General features: G+C 39.1%; 1 protein-coding gene across 2 annotated transcripts; it reads right to left on the bottom strand.

Annotated features, from left to right (window-relative positions):
• Positions 1-266: 266 nt before the first annotated feature.
• ghrhrl (growth hormone releasing hormone receptor, like) lies at positions 267-22,715 on the bottom strand. 2 transcript variants are annotated; one of them, XM_026159950.1, is made up of 13 exons: positions 22,581-22,715; positions 13,654-13,759; positions 12,996-13,103; positions 11,499-11,590; positions 10,577-10,680; positions 9,562-9,694; positions 9,227-9,380; positions 7,757-7,817; positions 7,392-7,461; positions 6,961-7,052; positions 6,114-6,243; positions 5,773-5,814; positions 267-1,673 (listed from the first exon to the last, which is right to left on the bottom strand). In XM_026159950.1, the coding sequence occupies exons 1-13, from the start codon at positions 22,626-22,628 to the stop codon at positions 1,572-1,574; spliced, it is 1,242 nt and encodes a 413-aa protein (XP_026015735.1). In that variant the 5' UTR covers positions 22,629-22,715; the 3' UTR covers positions 267-1,571. The 2 variants fall into 2 exon arrangements, with proteins under 2 accessions (XP_026015735.1, XP_026015736.1); XM_026159951.1 differs by lacking the exons at positions 9,227-9,380; positions 11,499-11,590.
• Between the last annotated feature and the right edge of the window lie 896 nt (positions 22,716-23,611).

Raw genomic sequence — 23,611 nt, forward strand, 5'->3', positions numbered from 1 at the left:
ACCATCAGAATTTTTCTAATGGTTTCTGTTGATTCACTTCTCCACCCGCATGTGAACTGAACACATACTTCTACACATTTTAATGGCTATATTATAACAAAGGTGAGGACATAACATACAAGCTGCACTGCAAACCAGATCTAATTATTTAAGTATTTAAGCAAGTGGATACCCCATCATCTTTGCAGTGGCGTAAAAGTGTTAAAACATTTTGTAGCTGGCAGCAGATGTTTTCTGTCATTATGAAAGAAACTGCAGAGTCATAATTACACAGAGTAAAAGTGTTTATGCTGTAACCTACAGAAGTCAGACATGGTACAAGGTTTTAAAAGATCACAGAAAGAGGCTCAGTTGAAACAGTAAGTAAGAGGTGGTGATAAAGGAACAGTCTCACAGTTTATACATTCACGTCAAGGATAAGAGCTAATTTACATAAAATAAAATGTACACATTGCAGGCATGAAAAGTAGCGGTAATTATTATGTTTTCATCTTACATTTGATTTTTTTTTCACTAAACAAGATGCAAAAAGCATATTTATTTGTGCAGTATTAATATTATTCTTTTAGCATGTAGGTGAAAGCACTCGACAATACATTAGCATGTAAAGTTAAACATTATATTAAAAAAAAGGCTTTTTTCACATTTTTGTGCTGATCGCAGATGGCAGTGGAGATCCAGATCATTTGTTCACTTTGGCTGACTGAACAACTTGGCAGAACACAACATGCTGCATTAACTTTAACCTTCAAAGTCTGCAGAGTAGTGCATTTCAACGACGTGCCATTTAAGGTTGAGTGTGCAGGTTTTCATTCTTAAATAAAAACAGGCCGAGTGAATACATAAAAGAAAGAGGCAAAAAACCAAAGAAATAATCATAACTTGTACAATACCTCTCCCCCATGTGCCGAATAATATTTAAATACCAATGAACAATAAGAAAGCCATTAAGAATAAGACATTTTAATTGTCATTTGAGTGATTAAAGAGGTGAGTCATGTGTGCGTCAGCTGGCAGTAGGCTACAGCTTCATATGTAGTGTCCTGCAGGCTATCAGATTTCAATATACTTGGTCTTATTTAAGCATCTAAAATGCAAATGCTAATCATAATATGTAGTTTCCTGGTTAATAAAAACAACAACAACACCTAATGACTTGCTAACTGATGGTTACGTAATTGATGGGCTATGCAAAATTATTATTCTTTAATTTGACCTTTGATGCCTCCAGGGATGTTTCAAATTCTAATTCAGTTGTCATAGTGCCCTTTGGGAAATGCAGATGGAAACTGACAGGCTCGCTTGTAGGATGTGTAAAATGTCAAGGGATTTCAGAATTATTCTCCTTTTGATAGTTCACCCCAGTTCATTCAATCTGACTGAAGGAGAACAGTCAGTGAATCAGCTTGAAATGACTTCCAGGCCCCGGCTTCACTGATGCATGTTCGACAACCTCTTTTTATTGTGTGTGCTACGTACAGCTCGTTAGAAATTATGATGTGCACAGAAGCAATTCTCTGCAAATACTCAGCAAAGGTTCTGCAGGAAGGAGCAAAAAGCATCTCGGGCTTCTAGAAAGGCGTGTCCATCTGACTGCCTTTCGGAGCGGGAGACACTACCCCGTAACTCCTTTCCTGCCACCTCAACCACTGCATGTGGACCTCTTTCTGGACCTATCAAGCAAACACACAGGCATAAATATCTGTTTAAATCAGTGTTTAGATTGTATCATTATGGTAAGAGCAATAGCTTAACATTTTGGGAAATTCATTTATTTGTTTTCAAAGCCTTTTGATACATGTGCAGTGTTTAGACCACCACTCAATGTAAGGTTTATGCCAAAGCCGCCCTAAACTAATAGTAATGGTCATAACCAAAATCATCTTTTATGTTTCTGTAAAGGTTAATCACAAGTATCTGTAAGCTCTTTGAAATTCTTAATGGTTTTCATTGTAGTTTCATTTTAGTTAACCGTGAATTTTCAAATTTACAGCTTTACAACAACAACAACAAAAAAAAAATAGTTGAAAAAAAGTAAAGCACACTCTTTTTTATTGACATGCCAAATTAAAGTTAATTACTTGCATTCCTGATTGGGAAAATAAGTTTTAGTGTTTGACTGCTGTGCTCGGTCTCTCATAGAAGTCCATATTTGGGTATAAAAATGTGCATTCAATTTGTTATACACAACATAATGTCTTGTTTTACGCAAGTTTTTCACATATTTATAAAATATTTTCCTTTATTTTTTATGACAGTTGGTTCTGTGTGTTAGCCCTGCGACAGACTGGCGACCTGTCCAGGGTGTACCCTGCCTCTCGCCCTATGACAGCTGGGATAGGCTCCAGCGCCCCCCGCGACCCTGAAAAGGATAAGCGGAAGCGAATGGATGGATGGATGGTATAATAAATTTGTTAAGCACTATATGGCAAACTGGGAACCCATAATCTGGTATTTTGACTTAGCCTCTTATTACAACAACCATTTTTGTGGTTGGCAGTGCTCATGAATATCCGAGCCAAGACAAAAGCTTAACTGACATCAGACAATGCCGATGGCTTGAGTGCATTTTGGCAAAAGCAATCCCTCATTTAGTCTCCATCAAGCCTTTTACCTGCAAGCTTTGATGGCATGTGCACTACAAATGGAAATCATGTTCAGTGCCTACAGGTTCTGCATATTCATATAAAGATATCTGTTTATTCTGGTTAAATATACAGGGAGCGCAGAATTATTAGGCAAGTTGTATTTTTGAGGAATAATTTTATTATTGAACAACAACCATGTTCTCAATGAACCCAGAAAACTCGTTAATATCAAAGCTGAATGTTTTTGGAAGTAGTTTTTAGTTTGTTTTTAGTTTTAGCTATTTTAGGGGGATATCTGTGTGTGCAGGTGACTATTACTGTGCATAATTATTAGGCAACTTAACAAAAAACAAATATATACCCATTTCAATTATTTTTTTTTACCAGTGAAGCCAATATAACATCTCCACATTCACAAATATACATTTCTGACATTCAAAAACAAAACAAAAACAAATCAGCCACCAATATAGCCACCTTTCTTTGCAAGGACACTCAAAAGCCTGCCATCCATGGATTCTGTCAGTGTTTTGATCTGTTCACCATCAACATTGCGTGCAGCAGCAACCACAGCCTCCCAGACACTGTTCAGAGAGGTGTACTGTTTTCCCTCCTTGTAAATCTCACATTTGATGAAGGACCACAGGTTCTCAATGGGGTTCAGCTCAGGTGAACAAGGTGGCCATGTCATTAGTTTTTCTTCTTTTATACCCTTTCTTGCCAGCCACGCTGTGGAGTACTTGGACGCGTGTGATGGAGCATTGTCCTGCATGGAAATCATGTTTTTCTTGAAGGATGCAGACTTCTTCCTGTACCACTGCTTGAAGAAGGTGTCTTCCAGAAACTGGCAGTAGGACTGGGAGTTGAGCTTGACTCCATCCTCAACCCGAAAAGGCCCCACAAGCTCACCTTTGATGATACCAGCCCAAACCAGTACTCCACCTCCACCTTGCTGGCGTCTGAGTCAGACTGGAGCTCTCTGCCCTTTACCAATCCAGCCACGGGCCCATCCATCTGGCCCATCAAGACTCACTCTCATTTCATCAGTCCATAAAACCTTAGAAAAACCAGTCTTGAGATGTTTCTTGGCCCAGTCTTGACGTTTCAGCTTGTGTGTCTTGTTCAGTGGTGGTCGTCTTTCAGCCTTTCTTACCTTGGCCATGTCTCTGAGTATTGCACACCTTGTGCTTTTGGGCACTCCAGTGATGTTGCAGCTCTGAAATATGGCCAAACTGGTGGCAAGTGGCATCTTGGCAGCTGTACGCTTGACTTTTCTCAGTTCATGGGCAGTTATTTTGCGCCTTGGTTTTTCCACACGCTTCTTGCGACCCTGTTGACTATTTTGAATGAAACGCTTGATTGTTCGATGATCACGCTTCAGAAGCTTTGCAATTTTGAGACTGCTGCATCCCTCTGCAAGATATCTCATTATTTTTGACTTTTCTGAGCCTGTCAAGTCCTTCTTTTGACCCATTTTGCCAAAGGAAAGGAAGTTGCCTAATAATTATGCACACCTGATATAGGGTGTTGATGTCATTAGACCACACCCCTTCTCATTACAGAGATGCACATCACCTAATATGCTTAATTGGTAGTAGGCTTTCGAGCCTATACAGCTTGGAGTAAGACAACATGCATGAAGAGGATGATGTGGACAAAATACTCATTTGCCTAATAATTCTGCACTCCCTGTATGTCTACAACCAGCAATCGCTGAGCCACAGTGACTAGGTACCAGCTAGCTTGGCAAACCCTGCCTACAGCATTTTTTTTTATCCAATGTGTTTAATGATTAACAAAAAAGACCAAAAAAACCCCCACAAGTCTGATTGCAGTTTGCATCATTATGGAGCATTATATGCCAACCTACTGCTGGCAAGGAGAGGCAGGTAACCAAACTGCTTGGATTAAAAATAATTCTGGATTTTTCGCTTCTACGCTTACATTTTTGCAGTTAAATGAACTAGAATATTAAATTACGTTTTTAAATTAGTGCAAGGATAAGATAGGGTTGCAGTAGTTTTATATAACAGAGGTGCAACTTGTATCAATTTTCTTAGTAACCAATGAAGAAAAAAGTTGTAGAAGACAAACATCTATATTTAGCAAAATGTCAGACTATTTCTTTTATACTTTAAAAGTGAAACAAGAATCACCTCACTGTTGACAGATGAAAGCTAAACACAGTGTTTTATATATGTATATATTTATATATTTCTTGCTGAGAATCAATGCATTCATTCTGTGTATCAGTGAAACAATTAAATAGGTTACATAGGTAATCATACAAATAGTACATTAAATGAAATAATTCTCATGACCATTCGGTGACTCTAACGTGTTTCTTGTGTCTCTAAAGCATGTGAGTCATATAGTGTACACTGTCTGCTTCTGCCCCCAGTTTTTTGGAGGCTGGCCTTACATTAATCTTGCCAGTTACATAAGCATGCTGGGTCCTTTCCTTATGCAATGCTGGGAAGAGAAGTGGAAAATATTTTTTGCATTTTTAGCACTGACAACTCTAAACCAGTTACCTCCTGCTGGAATACAGATTAGCCACAATATTAAAATGCTCACTGAAGCGCCTGGGGAGCAAAGCCTTGCCACACAGCAGCTACTTTAGCACAAACTGCTCAAAATCTTAATGATGGGTATGATAGGGGTCTAGTGGATACATAGCGCATAACAGCTTGCTGACTATATGAGCCATGGCCTGCCAGATACATTGTGAGAAACAGACAAGCAATGTTCCTCTGGGAAACTCCCCATGTTCCTTTGTCATGCATGACATACCTAAATATTGTGGCAGACCATCTGTCACACTTCTCCACGGCAGCACTATTCCCTGATGGCATTGGGCTCTTTCAGCCAGTGAAAATGCTCCGTCGCAGTGCAAAAAGCTGTTCAGGAATCGTTTCAGGAACACGAGAGAGTTCAAGGTGCTGACTTGGCCTCCAAACATTCCTCATCTCAATATAACTGAGCCTCTTTGAGGTTGCGCTAAGTGTGACCCATGCTTCTAGAATAACAATAATACTATGCTTCTGAGACACCATGGGACAGTTTTGCGCATTGTGGCTGATGTGTATGAGTCTCACGTGAAGGCTAATTATGCACCACAGTGTGTGTAAATTATGTGTGCAATTTTCTGAACACTTTAGAGTAGTGTGGTTTGTGTACTGACCTCTTGATTTAGAAAGCAATACAGAATGGCCACAAGAAGCCCCTGTGAAAGAGATGGGTTTAATCATTAATATTTATGATAATAATAAGTGACACTTTCATTAATAAATGGAACATGCTGCCTAAAAGGACAGAAAGTGAAGCAGATCTAATAACCAAACTGACTTTCAATTCTAGGCCTGCAACACAAAGATCTAATGTCGTCGAGATGCTGTCTCACACCCATAATGCTCAAACAGTGGAAGCCAAGTTAACATGAAGGATTATCACAGGATGCTGAAGAGACTATGGTACAGCATGTACAGTATGTGCCATTAGTGTTGATGCAATCCATGTGTGTACCTGGAAGGACCCCATACAGAGCTCGATACAAAGGCGCAGGTTAATATTGAAGTAGTCGGGCAGAAAATTGAAGAACATGTAGTGAGTTCCAAACAAAGGGATGAGGAGGAGGGTGGATTTAGTCAGGCGCCTGTTGCACAAAAGCAAAGGAAAAAGAGTCTGCTTATACGTACCTCATTTGAATGCTGCACCTGATATCATCATGCATGCAGACACAGTAATGATCAGATGCCAATCAAGATGATCTTTGTCTTTGTGTGTGTCATTCTGTATGCAGCCTCTCTTTACAAGAGGAAAGGTAAGCAGCGGGGGCATGATTTCAAATAGGGCTATTAAAATGTAGCTGCAGAGATAATGTCTTTATGTGTCAGGGAACATGTGAACTTAACTGGTGCAATTAAGTCAAGCATCATTTAACTTACTGTACCTATGGTATTTCTTTTATGAGATCCGGATTTACGTGATGTGCCTGAACATTTTCAGTCAATTAGTGAGTCTATTTCAATTAGAAATTCTAATGAGCCTCTTGGTAAGCGGAACTGCAGACGTGGCCAGACTGAATTACTGAATTATTCATGGCCTACAATAGTTTTTAATTTTTGGCACAACTTGCAATGTTCTCAGCATCAAACGGTAACTATCAGAGTAAAAAAGTACCAGTGAGTGAAGAAAAGTATTTCAAAATGTCTGAAAACGTTTGCCAATTGAAGATAAACACGTCTTGTATCAGAAACGAGATGAATTTGATCGTTTCTGTGTTCAAAATGCAATAATGACTAAAATATGAGATTCTGTATCACGGCCGAGTTCCCATTGTCTACAACTGTGTCTGCACCTAAAGGATTACCTGTACTGAGAGGAGTTATTGAACTGGATCAGACGTGGATTGAGCTTTTGTATTAGAATTCTGATGATATTCATGAAGAGCATAAAATTGACCTGTTGAAAGAAAAAGCAAGAATGCAAAAATCAAAACTAATACTAATAATAAAAATTTTAAAAACTGTAACAAGTATTACATCAAATGCTGCTTTCAGCAACATGATTATTGAATGTCATGGCAACAATATGAGCAGCCAAGCGTATAATTAACTTAGGCTGGTGTGGTGCCAATTTTTGCACTCTACTCTAATGGCACAAAAGAAGTTCATCCCAGTCCTTTCTCAGAGGCTGTCTCTAAAAAGAAGGTAAACAAATCATCTACGTAATAATCTCTAATCAGTGCATAATTAAAAAATTCATCATAATTTTTTGTTTCAGAAGAATGGGGGCATTTACCGCTATAGAGACAACAATCGGCCCCTTGATGATCCACCAATAGGGTGAGTCCTCATTGATGTCCCAACATCTGTGCAAGAAATGTGCACTTTAGAAGATTTCTTCAAGCATTGCATGCAGTAAATTTAATCGACGTCCTAAAAATAACACCCAACAATTACTGCTGAGTACAAAGTGAGTGCAAATTATCCATGTAAATGCACTTACAATATTATGTACAGTAGACTCACGTTCACATTCCCCTCTAATGCGTTTATATGCATCATTTTCATTAATTTAGCACAATTTAGCATTTCACCTATTGCTGCTTATGAGAAATAATGATGATTGTGGCTATAGAAGCTGTAATTCAAGTTTATACAAACTCTGTGTCCTCAAAATACACCCTGGATCCAATCCACAGGACTATGAAGAGCACCGGCACACCTGTTACAGAAATCAAAACTAGTGTCAGTGAGATGCAATCATTACACACGAAAATGGCTGAATCAGAGTTAGGAAGCTACCAGTGTGTGAACTGATTGGACGAGTATCAATTTTCCTAATATCTGCACCATGCAGAAGGAATAAAATGTAAATGAATTATTTTAAAGGTTGTGTGCACTACAGTGTACATCTTACAGTAAGTACAATGAACCCACATAATTCTATCCAAGATCTCATAGTGTGAGAGGCAGGTACATTCAATCTATAGCAGATCTAATAAATTATCAATATAAACGTTAACCTCCTAAGACCCGAACAGCATGCATTTTTAATTTCTCTTTGATATTTGGGCTGATTGTATTTACATTCATCAGGTCCCAAAGAATTACCAGGATTTTTTTTTTACCTAATTTTTGTTTCTAAGAAAAATGAGAGACACTTATGAGGATATTCATTTAAAATTTCGATAGAACAGTAGCAGTACAATGTCCTCGTAAGTGGATATCAGGCCCTTGTAGAGCAAAATTGAGTATTTTGGTCTAAATAACCCAAAATGTGATGTCCACATATGTGGACGCCAGGTATTAGGAGGTTAATATAGATCAATGCTGCACATGCCACTGAACCAGGAAACTTTTTAGCTGTTATAATAATATGCACATGTTGGCTGATGTTACCGTTTCTGGTTCTTTTTGACCTTGAAGGCTGCTGTGAAACTTTGCTAATCAGCACTTTAGGTGTGATCCAAATAAAATCCCAATGGGAAAGTAAAAGGTAAAAATGTTATTTTGGTATTTGCTATGCTTTATTTACAGACACTTGAATATTAACTGGGAAAAAATGACAGCACGAGGCAGAAGTTTTCCAAAATGAAATAAATGCTCCAAACTACCTGCAAGTTTGATGGAGTTAAAAATTGAAAATCCCCACTGCCAGTATTTGTTCAATCCAAAAAGAGCAACAAAAAACAGGGATTTTTTTCAGATTCCTGTTTGTATTCATGTATTTTCTTCGTTTAAAAACACACATACAACAGTACAAACAGGTGGAGTAATTTACTGAAACATGCAAACACAAATGGAACAAAAGGTAATTCAGGCCAAATCTGAGTTCTAACAAGCTCGAAAGGTAATATTTGGTATCTTCAAGCCTTTTGAAGACTTATTGCTCAAGACTTTTCACAGTATTGTAAAACTTTTTTTAACCTGATTCTTTCTCTAAAGTGTTTTACAGTATCTCTAAAAAAAGATGAGTTATAAAACTGTAATTTTTGGAAAATTCTAATGTTATCATACATGTCTTCTCACTATTGTTAAATCTGAGATATTGCAAAGTAGGGCCATGTTCTTTAATTTGGTAGGCGGCTCAACATAGCAAATGTTGGGGAAATTGTATGTCAAGGTCCTCACCCCATCCCAGCAAGCTGAAGCCCCACAGGCATCGGCGGCTATGATAGAAAGAGGAGAGCAGCAGGGAACTGAGGTAAAGAGCCTCCACCAGGAGCCAAAAAAAGTTTGCCATTACACAGTAGTGACAGAAGACCACAGAGGCTTTACAGGCAAACTGACCAGAAAGAACAAGAAGAGGGGAAAGGACAGAGAGCAAAGTGTAAGGAGGAATTAGTGTGGTAAGGCGTGCATAAGCAATATGTGATTATGCATAAATACATGAGATCAGGGAAATGCACCCAGAGGAATTTCTTAATACAAACAAGAAGCACTTGTCCCGAGCATCATTATCTTACTGTGGAAAGGGTGCAGTGGTTGGTGTCGTCGCTTGAGAACAGAGTAGCATCCTTTATAAACACCGCCACAGCTTTCAGGATGAACGTAAGAAAGAGCTGGATGTGAATAAAGTTCCTGGCACAACGCAGTTTCCTGTAAAAGAGCAGGAATACATTTATAACCAATACGAGATTTTGCATTGTACTGTATCATGAACAGCAAATGCAAAAACATCACATTTCTACAACTGTGCAAACTGGCGCAGTCTGTGGTTTTAGTTCATAGTTTTGATCAGTGAACAAAGAAAAATGTGAGTGGCAGAGAACAAAAATAAAAAAGAGACAGAGATGTAACTGATGCCAGTGATCTTGTTCGTGAAGCAATTTACTGGCAATCAGATTAGATTCATAAACAATCAGCTGGAAAGAGGAACAAACAAACTGTAACCCACAGAGCTGGTGCATAAGTTTTCAAAACGCTGTCTTGGCATTTGGTTACAGACTTGGTGAGGAGACTAAGGCACGTGTCAGGCCTACAAAACAGATAGGTGTTGGTCGGTGGGCTTATTTAAATGTGGAAAGAGCCAGGAAGGTTATTTCATCTGTTTCCAGTTTTCATGCAACACGAGCCTTTTATGGCACCACATGCACTGTACAGACATCACAGTGTTATCAGCTGTGTAATCTAAATCCTACAAAGAGTGTAAATTTCCCAACTCCCTTATCTCTTACACATTCCATCAGATCTAATTCCAAATGGGGACACAAAGACGTGGCAGAGTTGCAAAACTGCCATGTGCTGTGTGAGTGTCGATGAGTATCAGGCACTGGTAAAAGTTTTTCATAAACCCAGACTTGAAGAGAGTGCCTTGAACCCATCAGCAATCCCACTTTATTGTTCTGTGAACAATAAAGTTGCATCCTTTGTAAAGCAGTTCATCTGAATTTCGAGCTGTTATTTCCATTGCTTATGTCACCCAAAATGTGCTTTTTACTGACAAAAAGCTAAATAAAAATCAGTATTTTCGGTTTATACCTGAAGAGTAGCAGGATCAACACAGCAACAGCCAACACCACTAGAGAGATGCTGTAGCCAATGGTGTATATGAGCTTCACTGAGGCAAAGTAAGACTCCTCCATCTGGAAGCAGGATGAAAATGAAGATTTTGAATGAAAGGAAATTATACTCAAATATCAAAGCTTTTCAAAATGATGTCAGACATCAAAATGAATGTAATGTCTTAAAATGAGTCTAAATTACAGGCAAGATTGAGATTAAACTGCACTGAGGAGATGACTGTGGAATAACTGCAAGAAAGCTTTCCATATTTTGTGTCTTAGCCTAATGGCAGAAAGAGAGTTGGCTAAGCACATAGCTAAATCTACTATGAAAAAGCTACTTAATTACAATACACTGTCACATTTAATTACTAATGTTCTACTTCAGCTATTTGGAACATTTAAGACGTCTTTTTAAAATAACAATAATAATAATAATACAAAAATATGCTCTTTTTAGCATCAAATATGGAATCTTTCCAAAAGAAAAGACTTCATGCTCTCTTTGTGAGCTATTATGCAACGGGTCAAATTAGATCCACTCATTCTGCAAAAGTGTTTATATTTGTATGATTTTTCATACAGCCAACTATCATGTGTTAGCTGTACCTGAATCTCCAAAGAAGCAAAAGTAGGAACATGCACAGTGGTTCAACTACAGTCCCAAATGTGTCCTGAAACATGGAATATGTTAATAATTTTGCTAGCTTTTTTTTGTTTATTTCCACAGGTGCATTTCTGTCCTTCTGTTTTGTTTCCCCTTTATTGCTGTTGGTTGCCTCTTTGTTCCTGGTGCTTCTCCTCCTGTTTCTAATTTTCTGCCTGACCTCTGTGCTCCCAATCTAGTCTCACATTCCTCAGTCTGACATCCCTAGCTGCCTCGCTTCAGCAACTCTCACCTCGGGGATGTCATCATCCACATTGCAGGCAACATGGTATGGTGGGAACGGCCTCGACCAACCTCCACTTGTACAGTTTCGGCTCACTGACCCTAAAGACGAAAGATGTGAGCTCAAGAGTCAGTTGTGCAATGCTGAGACTGACTTTAGTAATAATCAGGGTTACATATTTATGTGTGATATTTTGATGCAGACTGAAATGTCAGAAAAAGTTCTCGTGGATTGTCATAAAATTTCTTACTTTAGTGCTGACCCCCCTGACTCATCATCTAGACTTCATCTGCAAAACTGACATTCTCAACTGTAGCTTGTGTGCAGTGGTAATCAGGAGCATGACAATTCTGAAAACACCAAAACTGCAATACAAACATCTGCATTATTGTATCGCAGTTTCATTTGACCATATCCTGATACGTGCGTAATTCTGTTGAAGCCTAGTTAAAGCAAGCTAATCTGGTGAAATCAGTCAAATTTAAAAATCATTCAAGAAATTGGTGAGCTGAAAATAAGTTTAATAGAGGTAAAAAAAATTCCCCATCTTTTGCTATTAATCCCCTTTAAAGAAAACCAGTGCACTAACGACATAGTGGCTCCTCCAGCTAATGATGATCACAGTTCACATGTTATTGTACAGTGTGAAGAACAGAACGAAACTGATATGTTTATATCATATCATATATATTGATTACATTTTCAAAATAAAGCAACATCAATTCCTTAAGTATTTGCTAGTGTTAAACATGACTATTATTAAAAAATGTCAGTTTCTGGGGGGGACGTATCAAATGTGTTCAAATTCATTCACCATGACTGGCGCCACAGACGCCTCCTTTAATGGAAACAAAATGGTTTCACAGTTTAGCACCAGCAGTGTCTGTAGCTGGGACTGACCAAATACGTGGTTGATCCTACTGAATCCGTAGGAGGAGTTTGCTTGTTGGGGTTAGAGCAGGGCTTTCACACTGTGAGTGCTCGGGCCCTAATAAATCAAATTTCAGATATTGCTACTGTATGTCTGAAAATGCTGATGTTTTCAATCCTTTTAAACCTCATGTCTGTCATTGTATTAACCTTTTTCAGTTGTTAGATTTCGCTCGCAAGTTAAAGTCCTGCTCACCGACTTGACATAAAGTTAATATGGCGCTTGAATTTTGCCCAGGGCATCAATGTACTTAAGTATGGCTTCACTGAGCTGCTGCCTCTTAGTGGTGGTCAGAGTCTGTTGAGTATGTACATCTTGTTTGCTCATTTTGGGTTTGACTATCTGTGCACACTTTCAAACTTGCTTATTTATCTGTTAGTGAAAATTTAATTGGATTGCAGTCTCCTGTGACAACACAAATTCATAGCCTGCCCAAAAGATCAATTTAATCACCGAATGAAAAAAAACACGCACTTTATGAAGACATCAGTATTACAAAAAACACCCTTTGACGTCAGAGGATTAATAATTTAGCTTAATAATGGCCCGTTTCCAGCATGTGATCTGGCACTCACCTGTGCTATTTCTGAAGAGGGAGAAGACTGCAGGACAAGCTCTGTGCACAGTCTCCCCAACAACTGCATGAGGCCAGCAGGTGACCGCATCCCAGAAGGGCCAACAACCTTTTCGACAAAGGTTTAGGAGGAGAAAGAAGGTTAGAAAAGGTGAGTATCAGAGTGCTGAATCGGAAGGAAAGACAGTGAGATTCCATAAATCATATCTGAAATACACAGTTAAAAATATATAGATAGAGTGTAAAAGCAAGTGGTGTAAATCATGAGCTTGCTTCCAACTGCAATCTTCAACGGCCTAGCGCCCACCTCCTTGTACATTTCATAAGGACAAAAAAAGTACTGTAGGTCCCCAAGCAAAAGCCTTATCTTGTGATAGATTACATACATAAACCCTTATGTTGCTATCCTTATTGGTCTCATTTACTGATGCATCAAAGTGATATATCACCTAGTTTGTTTTCATTCTGCAGTTAGAACGCCAACAAGAATATTTCCCGATAATGGATGGTTTTCTGTGAAGCTTCTATTCCAGCTCAGACCCCTGCACTTAATGTGAGCATTACTATATTTCATAACACAACTGCAACCACCCATGAATTCATATGAGCAGTTGCAATGATGAGAACAGGATGGTTAGATTTCAAAAAGGAAAACACACCTTCTGTGCTTCTGTTCTCCTGTTCTGCAATGTACTGAAGGCAGTGACGCTCTTCTTTCTCCAGCTGAAAAATGTATTCACATTCAGGATGCAGACTTGAGAACGCCTAGAGGTACAAAACAAGGCAAGGGGAGAGATGTTTAGTACACTGAGAGGTATAAGCTGTGCTAAGTTAGTGTCTCATTACATGAAAGAGACTCCGTGTATGTGAAAAAAAATTGCGCCTTCTTTTAAAAGAGCAGTGACTCATTTTACTTTCTAGCTAAAACACAACAAAACAAAACAAAACACATACTTATTTCCATTGATGGCATTTACCAAAAATATCTTTTAATACATCACACAGAAGACGTTTGAAAATGAGCAACTATCCATCCATGCTCCGACTCAGACATTCTTCTTTTTATCGGTGTCCTAATTTTTCACTGTGATGTTTTTTGGGAGCCCAACAAATAAGGGGGTAAAGGGTCGATGTAAGGCAAGTGTTGGATGGTAGAGAGTGCAGGGAAGAAAGCAGCAGAGTGGCATGAAACTGTAAACTTAAAGTGCATGAATTTGTGTGTATTGCTGCAATCTGTTGCACTAAAATATATTTTTGTAAAAATACATTGTTGTTGTTGTTGGGTTGTTTTTTTTTGTTTTTTTTTAAAAGGTCAATGCGCTCTCATGCCAGCACATCAAATAATATCCTTTTGTCAGATGCTGTCTGGGTCCAGCTGAGTCCTGCAAAGGTCAGCTTGAGAGGTAAGTCACTGTTTATCCATCGGGGGATTGTGGTTCCCATGCTGCTTGGAGCTTTGGAGCTTTGCGTTTTGCACCTTACTTTGCTGTTATCCCGCCTCTCGCCCTATGACAGCCGGTTTAGGCTCCAGCTTCCCAGAACCTTGAATTGGCAGTTAGGAAAATAGATCGATGAATGGACCGTGACCCTGAACTGGATAATCGGACGTAAATGGACGGATGGATGGTTTAGGCACTAAATGCTGATTGGTTAGGTTTAACCAATCAGAGTTTTGGCTACATTTTGCTTTATAGCAGTACTCTTTAATATCAGTAACCCTGCACATTGTAAAATGAAAAATGGGAGCCATAAACCTGTAAGTCAGGGCAAAGACTCCAAAGAACAAATGCAACATGCAACCCCCTTGGACTGAGAACGCACTACATATACAATAAACCATTCTCTGTGATATGGGTAACATACCATAGATAGGCAATTATTTTATAGCCTAACATCCGACCCTCCAGTTAGGGTCAACATTAATGTTTTTTATGTAATCTATCTTACAAAACAAGCACACATAAATTTAACTGAACATTTTTTTAAATATACTGCACAACAATTTCTCTCTCTGCAGGAATGCAAATGGTCGGCAGTGACTGAGGTAGATTTGGGGGGGCTACAGTGACAGCTATGGGTTAAATCAAAAAATCTATATATCTCATTATTTTATCCTGCCAGCAAACTTATGTGGTCTCAATCTAAAGGTCAGAGCAGCAGAGGGGGTCTTGTTGAGCTGTTACAAGATACTGCAACAGTGTGCTTCATATTATTGCTACCCACCTGTACATAGATAGCTCAATATGGTGCCTCACCATATGAAGGCAACAGAATCTCTTACTGTAAAAGCTTCCTTGACGTCAGTTACTACATTCCTCAGTTTAATAATCTCTCTACTAATTCCAAAGCAATATGGTTATTTCCATTTAGAAATGGAAATTATCTGGAGCATCTGCCATAAAAGAAGAAAAACATTAAAGCAGAAATATCACAGATGGAAGAGATAATGAGTCAGTCCACCTGACCGTGTGGCGCTTGCAGACACTGTACGTGTCCACAGGAATAACACTGGTAAGTCACACGACTTACACGTGTGTGGTCAAGGTACAGCTCTTGTTTTGCTGACCTTAATCTTAACTTTATGAGGATGTGTTTTCCTTATGGGGATAAAAGCAAGTCAAAACATAATGTTCTCTGAATTAATGGATATACAACTCGTGTGTGTGTGCGGATTATAGTAGTAGAACTATCTTTATGAGGGCTGGTTTGAGTCTTAAATCATCAGAGTGAGGGTATTTTGGCCTATCCTCACTTTCTCACACCCGCTTTAAAGCACTGGTTGAAGATGAAGACTTGTTTTTAGTTTATTCTAGAATTAGTTTTATATTAGAGTTAGGATAGAGGATGGGAGCAGCACTTATTTGTGATAGTTAACTTCAAGATAAGGCACTAGGAAATGTATTGTGTCAATGAATGCCCTCATAAAGATAATCAAACAAACGTGTGTATGTTTAAAACATGGCACAAGGACAAAACAAGAAAACGGAGGCAAATATATCATAACGCCCCTCTAATTTTAACATTTTGAGCCTATCTTGCAATTTGTAACTACCCAATGCCGAGTAGTTACAGGGCAGCTCTTTGAGCTGTTTCTTTACTTTGAATCCATTTAACCTCCACAGATTAAGACAGCAGGTCACACAGCCCTAAAACACAAAACATCTGTTACAGATACACACATATTGCTAAGACTTTTGTCCTTGTTTCAGCTCATTTCCATCTCAGTTTAAAAATCCTTGAGGGGAAAACAAGTGTCTTTCTGACAAGATGCTACCAAGCTCTTAATGAAACAAACCCTCAGAGGCTAAATTCCTGTGGGACGACAAAGACTTCCTGTGGAGAACCCTGATTAGTCACCACCTTTCTGAGTGCCATCCAATAGGATGAACTGTTTGTGCGCCACAAGCATTTGCCTTTAAAAAGACGGGTTTTTCTGTAGGTGAAACAGCCTCATTTGAAAGGCCACCAGGAGTGATTTCATGAAATTACATGTGCATACTCGTGCACAAATACAGTGTTTTTAATATCATAAACCTGTGCTTTGATTTGAATTCAGTGAAGTGTAAAATTATCGGGGGGAAAAACACCGCAGTTTCATTTTACTGAAAAATATTGGTTGACTTTCAGGGTTGTTGCACCAATTCTGCTGAAAGACATGAAAATTGGTTTGGAAATGGAAAATAAAATGATGAATGAGTAGCAAAAGACCTGATTTTAAAAAAAAAATCTAATATATACGTGTTATTCTAAAGTTGTCATTTAAAGAAATGGTGAAATGGTGCAGTTATGAATCTCCTCACTATCAAACACTAAATAAGTGTCAGTTTTACATGTTAGATAAGATATTTATGATCAGGTCTGCCTTTGAGATTCTTATCAAAGGCAAACAGAAGGTTGTTTATCCAAACAAGAAGAAACCTGTACCTTAGAATTCATGATTTATTTAAAAACAGATATCTAAACTTGGGGAATGAAACTGTTCATTTCTATTACTCATCTCAGCCATTTTCATCTCACTGTGAACAAGTTCATCATCTCTCTCTCACACACACACACACACACACACACACACACAGATAATGATAGTCTTACAAATAACAGACCGCTTTAGTATGTATGCCAAAACCACCTACAGAATAAACACATACAGGAAACTCGCTGGAAATTAACACAATCTCACTGACAACTGTTGGACACAAAAAGTGTTTCCTCTTCATTTTCTTTAAGTAAGTGGAAACAAACATGCAAGCACTCAGTACTATCCCCCCTCCATCAATGATACGTGGAAATGTTAGAAACAACCAGAGCATACATATCCCTGCCAGTCCTCTTTGTTCCTAATGCAATGCTAATAATATAATGAGAGGTGTTATGGTGAATTTTACCCAACAATTACTACTCTTCTCGTTCAAAGGCTGGCAGGGGATTTTTTTTTAAAGGCTTCCCTTGTCTTCTGCAGATATAATGAATGCAAACAGAAAGACTGTGCAGTGTGTTGTGCTTCAGTTTGTATAGCGCTAAATTGTTTCCTTCTAAACCAGGGGTAATTCATTGTAAAATTAGTTCTAGGGCATTTATATTCATTGTTGAAAAATCATAAATATGACTAAATAGCTGTTTCTCATGCAAAAGGGTGCTGTGAGGACATTTATTCTATAGGAGTAGCGTGCAGGTTAGGGGAAGTAAGACCCGTTTTGAATGCAGGGGGTGAAGAATACAGCAAGTCAAGACTGGATGGTTACAGGCACCAAGGGTGCATGTCGTGCTCATGCATTTCAAGAGCATGATGGAGACAGTATGCTGCAGTTAAAAGACAGAAACAGTGGGAGATTTAAAGATGGGTGGGTGGCTGCACAAGGTAAGTCTGAACAATATGAGCCTTGAAACTAAATGCAAAGCCAGTGGTCCATTTGCGTTGCCAGGTTAGCATGCTGCCTGCCATAAAATATGTTCCCTGAGAGGTGAAGCCTATTATCCACTAACTACCCAAAAAGGGGCCATAGGAATGGGCTCACTTTGCAGATGCTGCCATCTATTTTCAAAAGCAAATGGGGTGCACTTTTATGCTGCTTTACGCAGTACTCAGGCACAGTGCAAAAACATAACATCGTCATTCAATCAGAAAGATAGAACAAACAAGGTCAGCCTCTAAAGTTCAGATTATGTCAACAGAAAGGAACAGTTTGACTTTTTTTCCCTTTTTGTTTTCTTGCAGGTAAGATAGATATGAACGAAAGAGCTGGTGTAGTTTAGCATAATTGGATCAAACAAAGTCCGTTCTAGATTTTCTCTTCTCTTTTATAGAATGTAAATCTACACGTAAGCAATCAATCTAATAGCAGAATGAACATGGTTTACCTCAGAAGGGGTGCCATACATTTTTTATGTGTGTATGTAACTATGCAGCCAAAACTAGAGTTCCTTTCCACCCTTTTGTCTTTCTATTTGTTTTTCACTCACGTCCTGATTAAAATGCAAATTTTCAATCATATCTGAGCTTTCAGCAGAATACAGACCTCCCATACAGTACTGTAGCACTGGTCTTGTTTGTCGTGATTGTGTGCGTCTATGTGTGTGTGTGTAGTTCATTATGATTCTCAGCAGTCCTGAGTAGCGAAAGAGAATGAAGAGGTACACGGGGATGAGTGTTTGCCCTGTTCCCATTCTCTCTTTGCCACACTGAGCATCACACCACCCGTTTGTCTGCTTTTCATATTTCTAGTCCGTTATGGAAATTAGCGAGGTGGCCCTATAATAATATCCCCATAAAATCTGTTGATTAGGAAAGAAGAAGTGTTGGCATATGAATGTGCGCAGATGTGTGTATGGTTTATTGCCTGTATTGCTCCTTCACAGTTGACCAGACAAAACAAATTGAGCACTAAACACAGAGTAAATAATTTATAATAATACTGGCAAACAAAAGTCACTCAGTTATTTTGATCTCACTAGATAATTTTAGTGGTGACTATGATAAATCAGATAATATATAATAATATATTATCTGATAATATAATAGACTGAGGGTCGCAGATGCCAACAGACTTAATAAACTGATCCGTAAGGCCAGCAATGTTGTGGGGATGGAGCTGGACTCCCTCAAGGTGGTGTCGGAGAGGCGGATGCTGTCCAAGATAAGGACAATGTTGGATAACACCTCCCACCCACTCCATGACATGCTGGTCAGTAACAGGAGCTCGTTCAGTGAGAGACTGAGATTACCAAAAAGCACCACTGAACGACACAGGAAATCTTTCCTGCCTGTGGCCATCTCCCTGTACAACGCATCCACTTAACACACTGTTTACTGCTACAACTACACATGTTTCTTTTCCAACTATTTATTTATGAGTGACTTATGTATGTATGTATATATATGTATATATTGTACTATTCTTAGTTAGCGTATTGTCTGTCTTGTCTTAATGTTGGTTTATAATGGAGCACTGTAACAAAAAATAATTTCCCCCAGGGATCAATAAAGTATTCTGATTCTGATTCTGAATATACTGTACTTAGTCCCTTAAATACACCAGCAACACAATATATACATGTTTCCATCAATTACTACCTGACTGTTTGTTATACTTACTATAGCACCAAAAACGACAAGTGTTCAGTGCAATGGTACACTGTTATTTTCATTATCATCATCAATCTATTTTTTTCTTTAATCAAATTAAGACTGAATTGTTTTATGCAGAATATACAGAATGTAAAGAAAGCTATATTGTTCAAACTACAGGGTGGGTCATTTATATGGATACACCGTAATAACATGGGAATGGTTGGTGATATTAAAGTCCTGTTTGTGGCACATTAGTATATGTGAGGGGGCAAACTCCTCAAGATGGGCGGTGACCATGGTGGCCATTTAGAAGTCGGCCATCTTGGATACAACTTTTGTTTTTTCAATAGGAAGAGGGCCATGTGACACATCAAACTTATTGGTAATGTCACAAGAAAAACAATGGTGTGCTTGGTTTCAACGTAACTTTATTCTTTCATGAGTTATTTACAAGTTTCTCTTTGTTCACAGCCATTGACATGTCGAAGAGGTTAACACGTGAGGAGCGGATCGAAATTGTGTTGATATCTGGTGAACGCAGTAACCGGGTCATTGCAGCAGATTTCAATGCAAGACACCCTACGAGACCACCCATCTCCCATGCTACAGTCAGCAAACTGCTTGCTAAGTTTCGTGAAACTGGTTCAGTGTTGGATTTGCCAAAATGTGGACGCAAGAAAACTGTCACTAATGAAGAAACATCAGTGGCTGTCCTAGCTTCATTCAGCAAGAGCCCACAGCGACTCGCCGCATGTCACTGGAGAGTGGCACTAGTCGAACATCCCTTCGGCGGATATTAGCTACTCACAAATGGCACCCTTACAAACTCCAGCTACTGCAGCATCTCAACGAGGATGACCCAGATCGGCGCACAGAATTTGCAGAATGGGCAAAACAAAAATTGGAACAGGACCCTCAGTTCACGCAGAAGATTTTGTTCAGTGATGAGGCAAACTTTTATGTGAATGGTGAAGTTAACAAACAAAACCACCGCTATTGGTCTGACACTAACCCACATTGGATGGATCCAGAAGGCAATTGTCTATGGTGTGAAGATACGAGATGTGCAGCACCTGAAACTACGGATGCTGGACGCCTGTGCTGGCATTTCTCCTGCGGTGTTGCTATCAGTGTGTGAAGAGTGGGAGAATAGGGTTGCATTGACAATCCAACACAATGGGCTGCACATTGAACACATTTTATAAGTGGTCAGAAACTTGTAAATAACTCATGAAAGAATAAAGTTACGTTGAAACCAAGCACACCATTATTTTTCTTGTGACATTACCAATAAGTTTGATGTGTCACATGGCCCTCTTCCTATTGAAAAAAACAAAAGTTGTATCCAAGATGGCCGACTTCTAAATGGCCACCATGGTCACCACCCGTCTTGAGGAGTTTGCCCCCTCACATATACTAATGTGCCACAAACAGGACTTTAATATCACCAACCATTCCCATGTTATTACGGTGTATCCATATAAATGGCCCACCCTGTAGTTTGGAAATGCTGAGCAAGTCTAGAATGTGGCATTTTGTGGCAGACCAAAGACAGAGAAAACTAAGAAAACTGGCAAATATTCACATTTGGAAAAAGAAAAGGTTTGACTTTCTCGCCCATAAATACATGTACAACATCCACTCATATACAGAGATACACAGAAATCCTCCATCTTATCCATATTAAACCCATAATCGCACATAAGCACATATAAACTCACTGGCCACTTCAGTAGTTACACCTTGCTAGTTCTGTGTTGAGGCAAAAATGTGTGATGTCATGATAGCATCGCACATATGCTGCAGATTTGTTAGCTGCACATCTACAATGACAATCTCCCATTCCACCATATCCCAAAGGTTCTCTACTGCATTGAGATCTGGTGACTGTGGAGACCATTTGAGTGCAATGAACTCACTGTCATGTTCAGGAGAACATTCTGAGTTGAGCTTTGTGACACAGTGCTTTATCCTGCTGGAAGCAACAAGAACGGGATGGACATGGTCAGCAACAATACTCAGGTAGGCTATGTAGGGGCCCCAAGTGTTTGATACAAGGCTGGATGCTCTCATGTCGTTTATGCCAAATGCTGCCGCAGAAATCGAGAATCATCAGACCAGCCAATGTTTTTCCAATCTTCCGTTGTCCAATTTTAAAGAGGCTGTCGAATTGTAGCCTCAGTTTCCTCTTCTTCAACTGACCATTCTCCTCTGACCTTTGGTATTGACAAAAATCTTTCACCCAGGGAGCTGCTGCTCACTGGATATTTTCTCATTTTTGGACCATTTTCTGTAAACCCTAGAGACTGATATGTGAGAAAATACCAGCAGATCAGCAGCTTCTGACATACCCAGCCATCAGGCACCAACAACCCTGCTTCCTCAGACACTTAAATTACCTTTGCTCCTCATTCTAAAGCTGGGCTTTAACTTCAGCAGGTCATCCTGACCATGTCTACATGCCTAAATACAATGAATTGCTATGATATTTGCATCAGGCACCTAAAACTGTACCTGACTGTAATCCGTGATGCTCTCTGTAATCTATAGTCTTAAAGCAACAGCAGTACATTAACATTGTGACAATATTTCAACTCCTTCAGTGTGCAGCTGAAACGCAGTATATCAGTGTGTACATTCACGTCAGAAAAATAAATACTTTAAACCTCTGTGAAGAACAATTGTCTGGAAACAGACACAGAAGCTCAAAAAGGCGGATTGATTTGTTACCGATGTGCTTTTCTTTTAAGTAATGCAGTCCAAATCATGCAATCTGCACAGTCAGAGAAAATGTTTAAAAACATGACCTGGAGCTGATGCGCTTCAGCCGTGTAATTACACTGTTTTCTTGCTGCTTTGCTTCAGACACATTTATTTAATAATAGAATTATCTCTGGAAATTCGGCGACTTATAAGCTTTTCAGCTGATTATTACTAAATAAAAATAGTTCATCATGACTTTTCTTTAAAAAAAAAAAAACAACCCAACAAACATGCAGTCAAAGTAAAGACACTCACAGCTGGAGCCAAACACAGAGTGAGGAAAATCCCTCGGACACTGTACATGTCGTCCGCTCAGTAGGTTTCTCTCCGCTGAGTCCAAACTGCTTTCCTGAGACACTCTCCAGCAAGAGGACGGGATGCTGCGCTCTTTCCAGGTGTAAATACTTTTATCAATACGGCAACAATATAAATGTAGGGATTCCGGGATGCATTTTCACAATAAAAGCCTCGCCCCTGGGCTTCTCGTATGTAATGCTTGTGGATAAACAACTTTTCACACATCTCCATGAAAACAACAACAACGCCAATAACGCAGGAATAGGGGAGACTGACCTGTATCAGGTACGTGTGGCGAATTTGGACCATATCGTTCTTGTCTTTTATTTTGAAAAGCAGCATCAGTTCCCAGCTTCAGCTGCAAGCTTCACAGCTCAGATGCAGTTAGAGCTGTGCTCCTCTGCCTTCCAGAGCCAGGCTGGGTCGCCAAATACGCATAAATGTGTGCTTTGATAATATCACTTGCGTACTGTAGTTGGACAGCGTGTCTCATATCAAGCTGTCTTAAGGTTTTTTGTTTTGAGAGAGAAAAAACTTAGTACATTGCAATTGTACATTGCTAAAAAATAAAATAAATTTTAAAACAAATCAAGGGAAGCTCTAATATTTACAGTATAAACACAAAGTCAGTTAAACTTCAAGGTTATTCTATTCAAGTTTTCTTGATAATTTGTATCACGTTTTCTTGCAAAAAAGAAAAGAAAAGAAACGAGAAGACAATCTCTCCTCATCCCTCCTGATCTTTTCTCTAGATTTAGCATGAGATACTTGCAGCCCATTTACATTGCACAGGAAATCCAACTTCTCCAGTATAGCACATCCATACGTGCCATTGCAAGGCTTTCTCTGACTACTAGCACAGGAGTTTGCCAGTGGGACACTTGTACATGTTTCTGGCTAAACTGTCAGACGCAGAATCTCTGAGGGAGGTATGAGGGCCCAAGGTCCTCTACAGGGAGTCTTGAGATGCCATCGTTTCACAAGACTAT

The sequence above is a fragment of the Astatotilapia calliptera genome, chromosome 23 (genome assembly GCF_900246225.1).
Source record: "Astatotilapia calliptera chromosome 23, fAstCal1.2, whole genome shotgun sequence".
NCBI lineage: Eukaryota > Metazoa > Chordata > Actinopteri > Cichliformes > Cichlidae > Astatotilapia > Astatotilapia calliptera.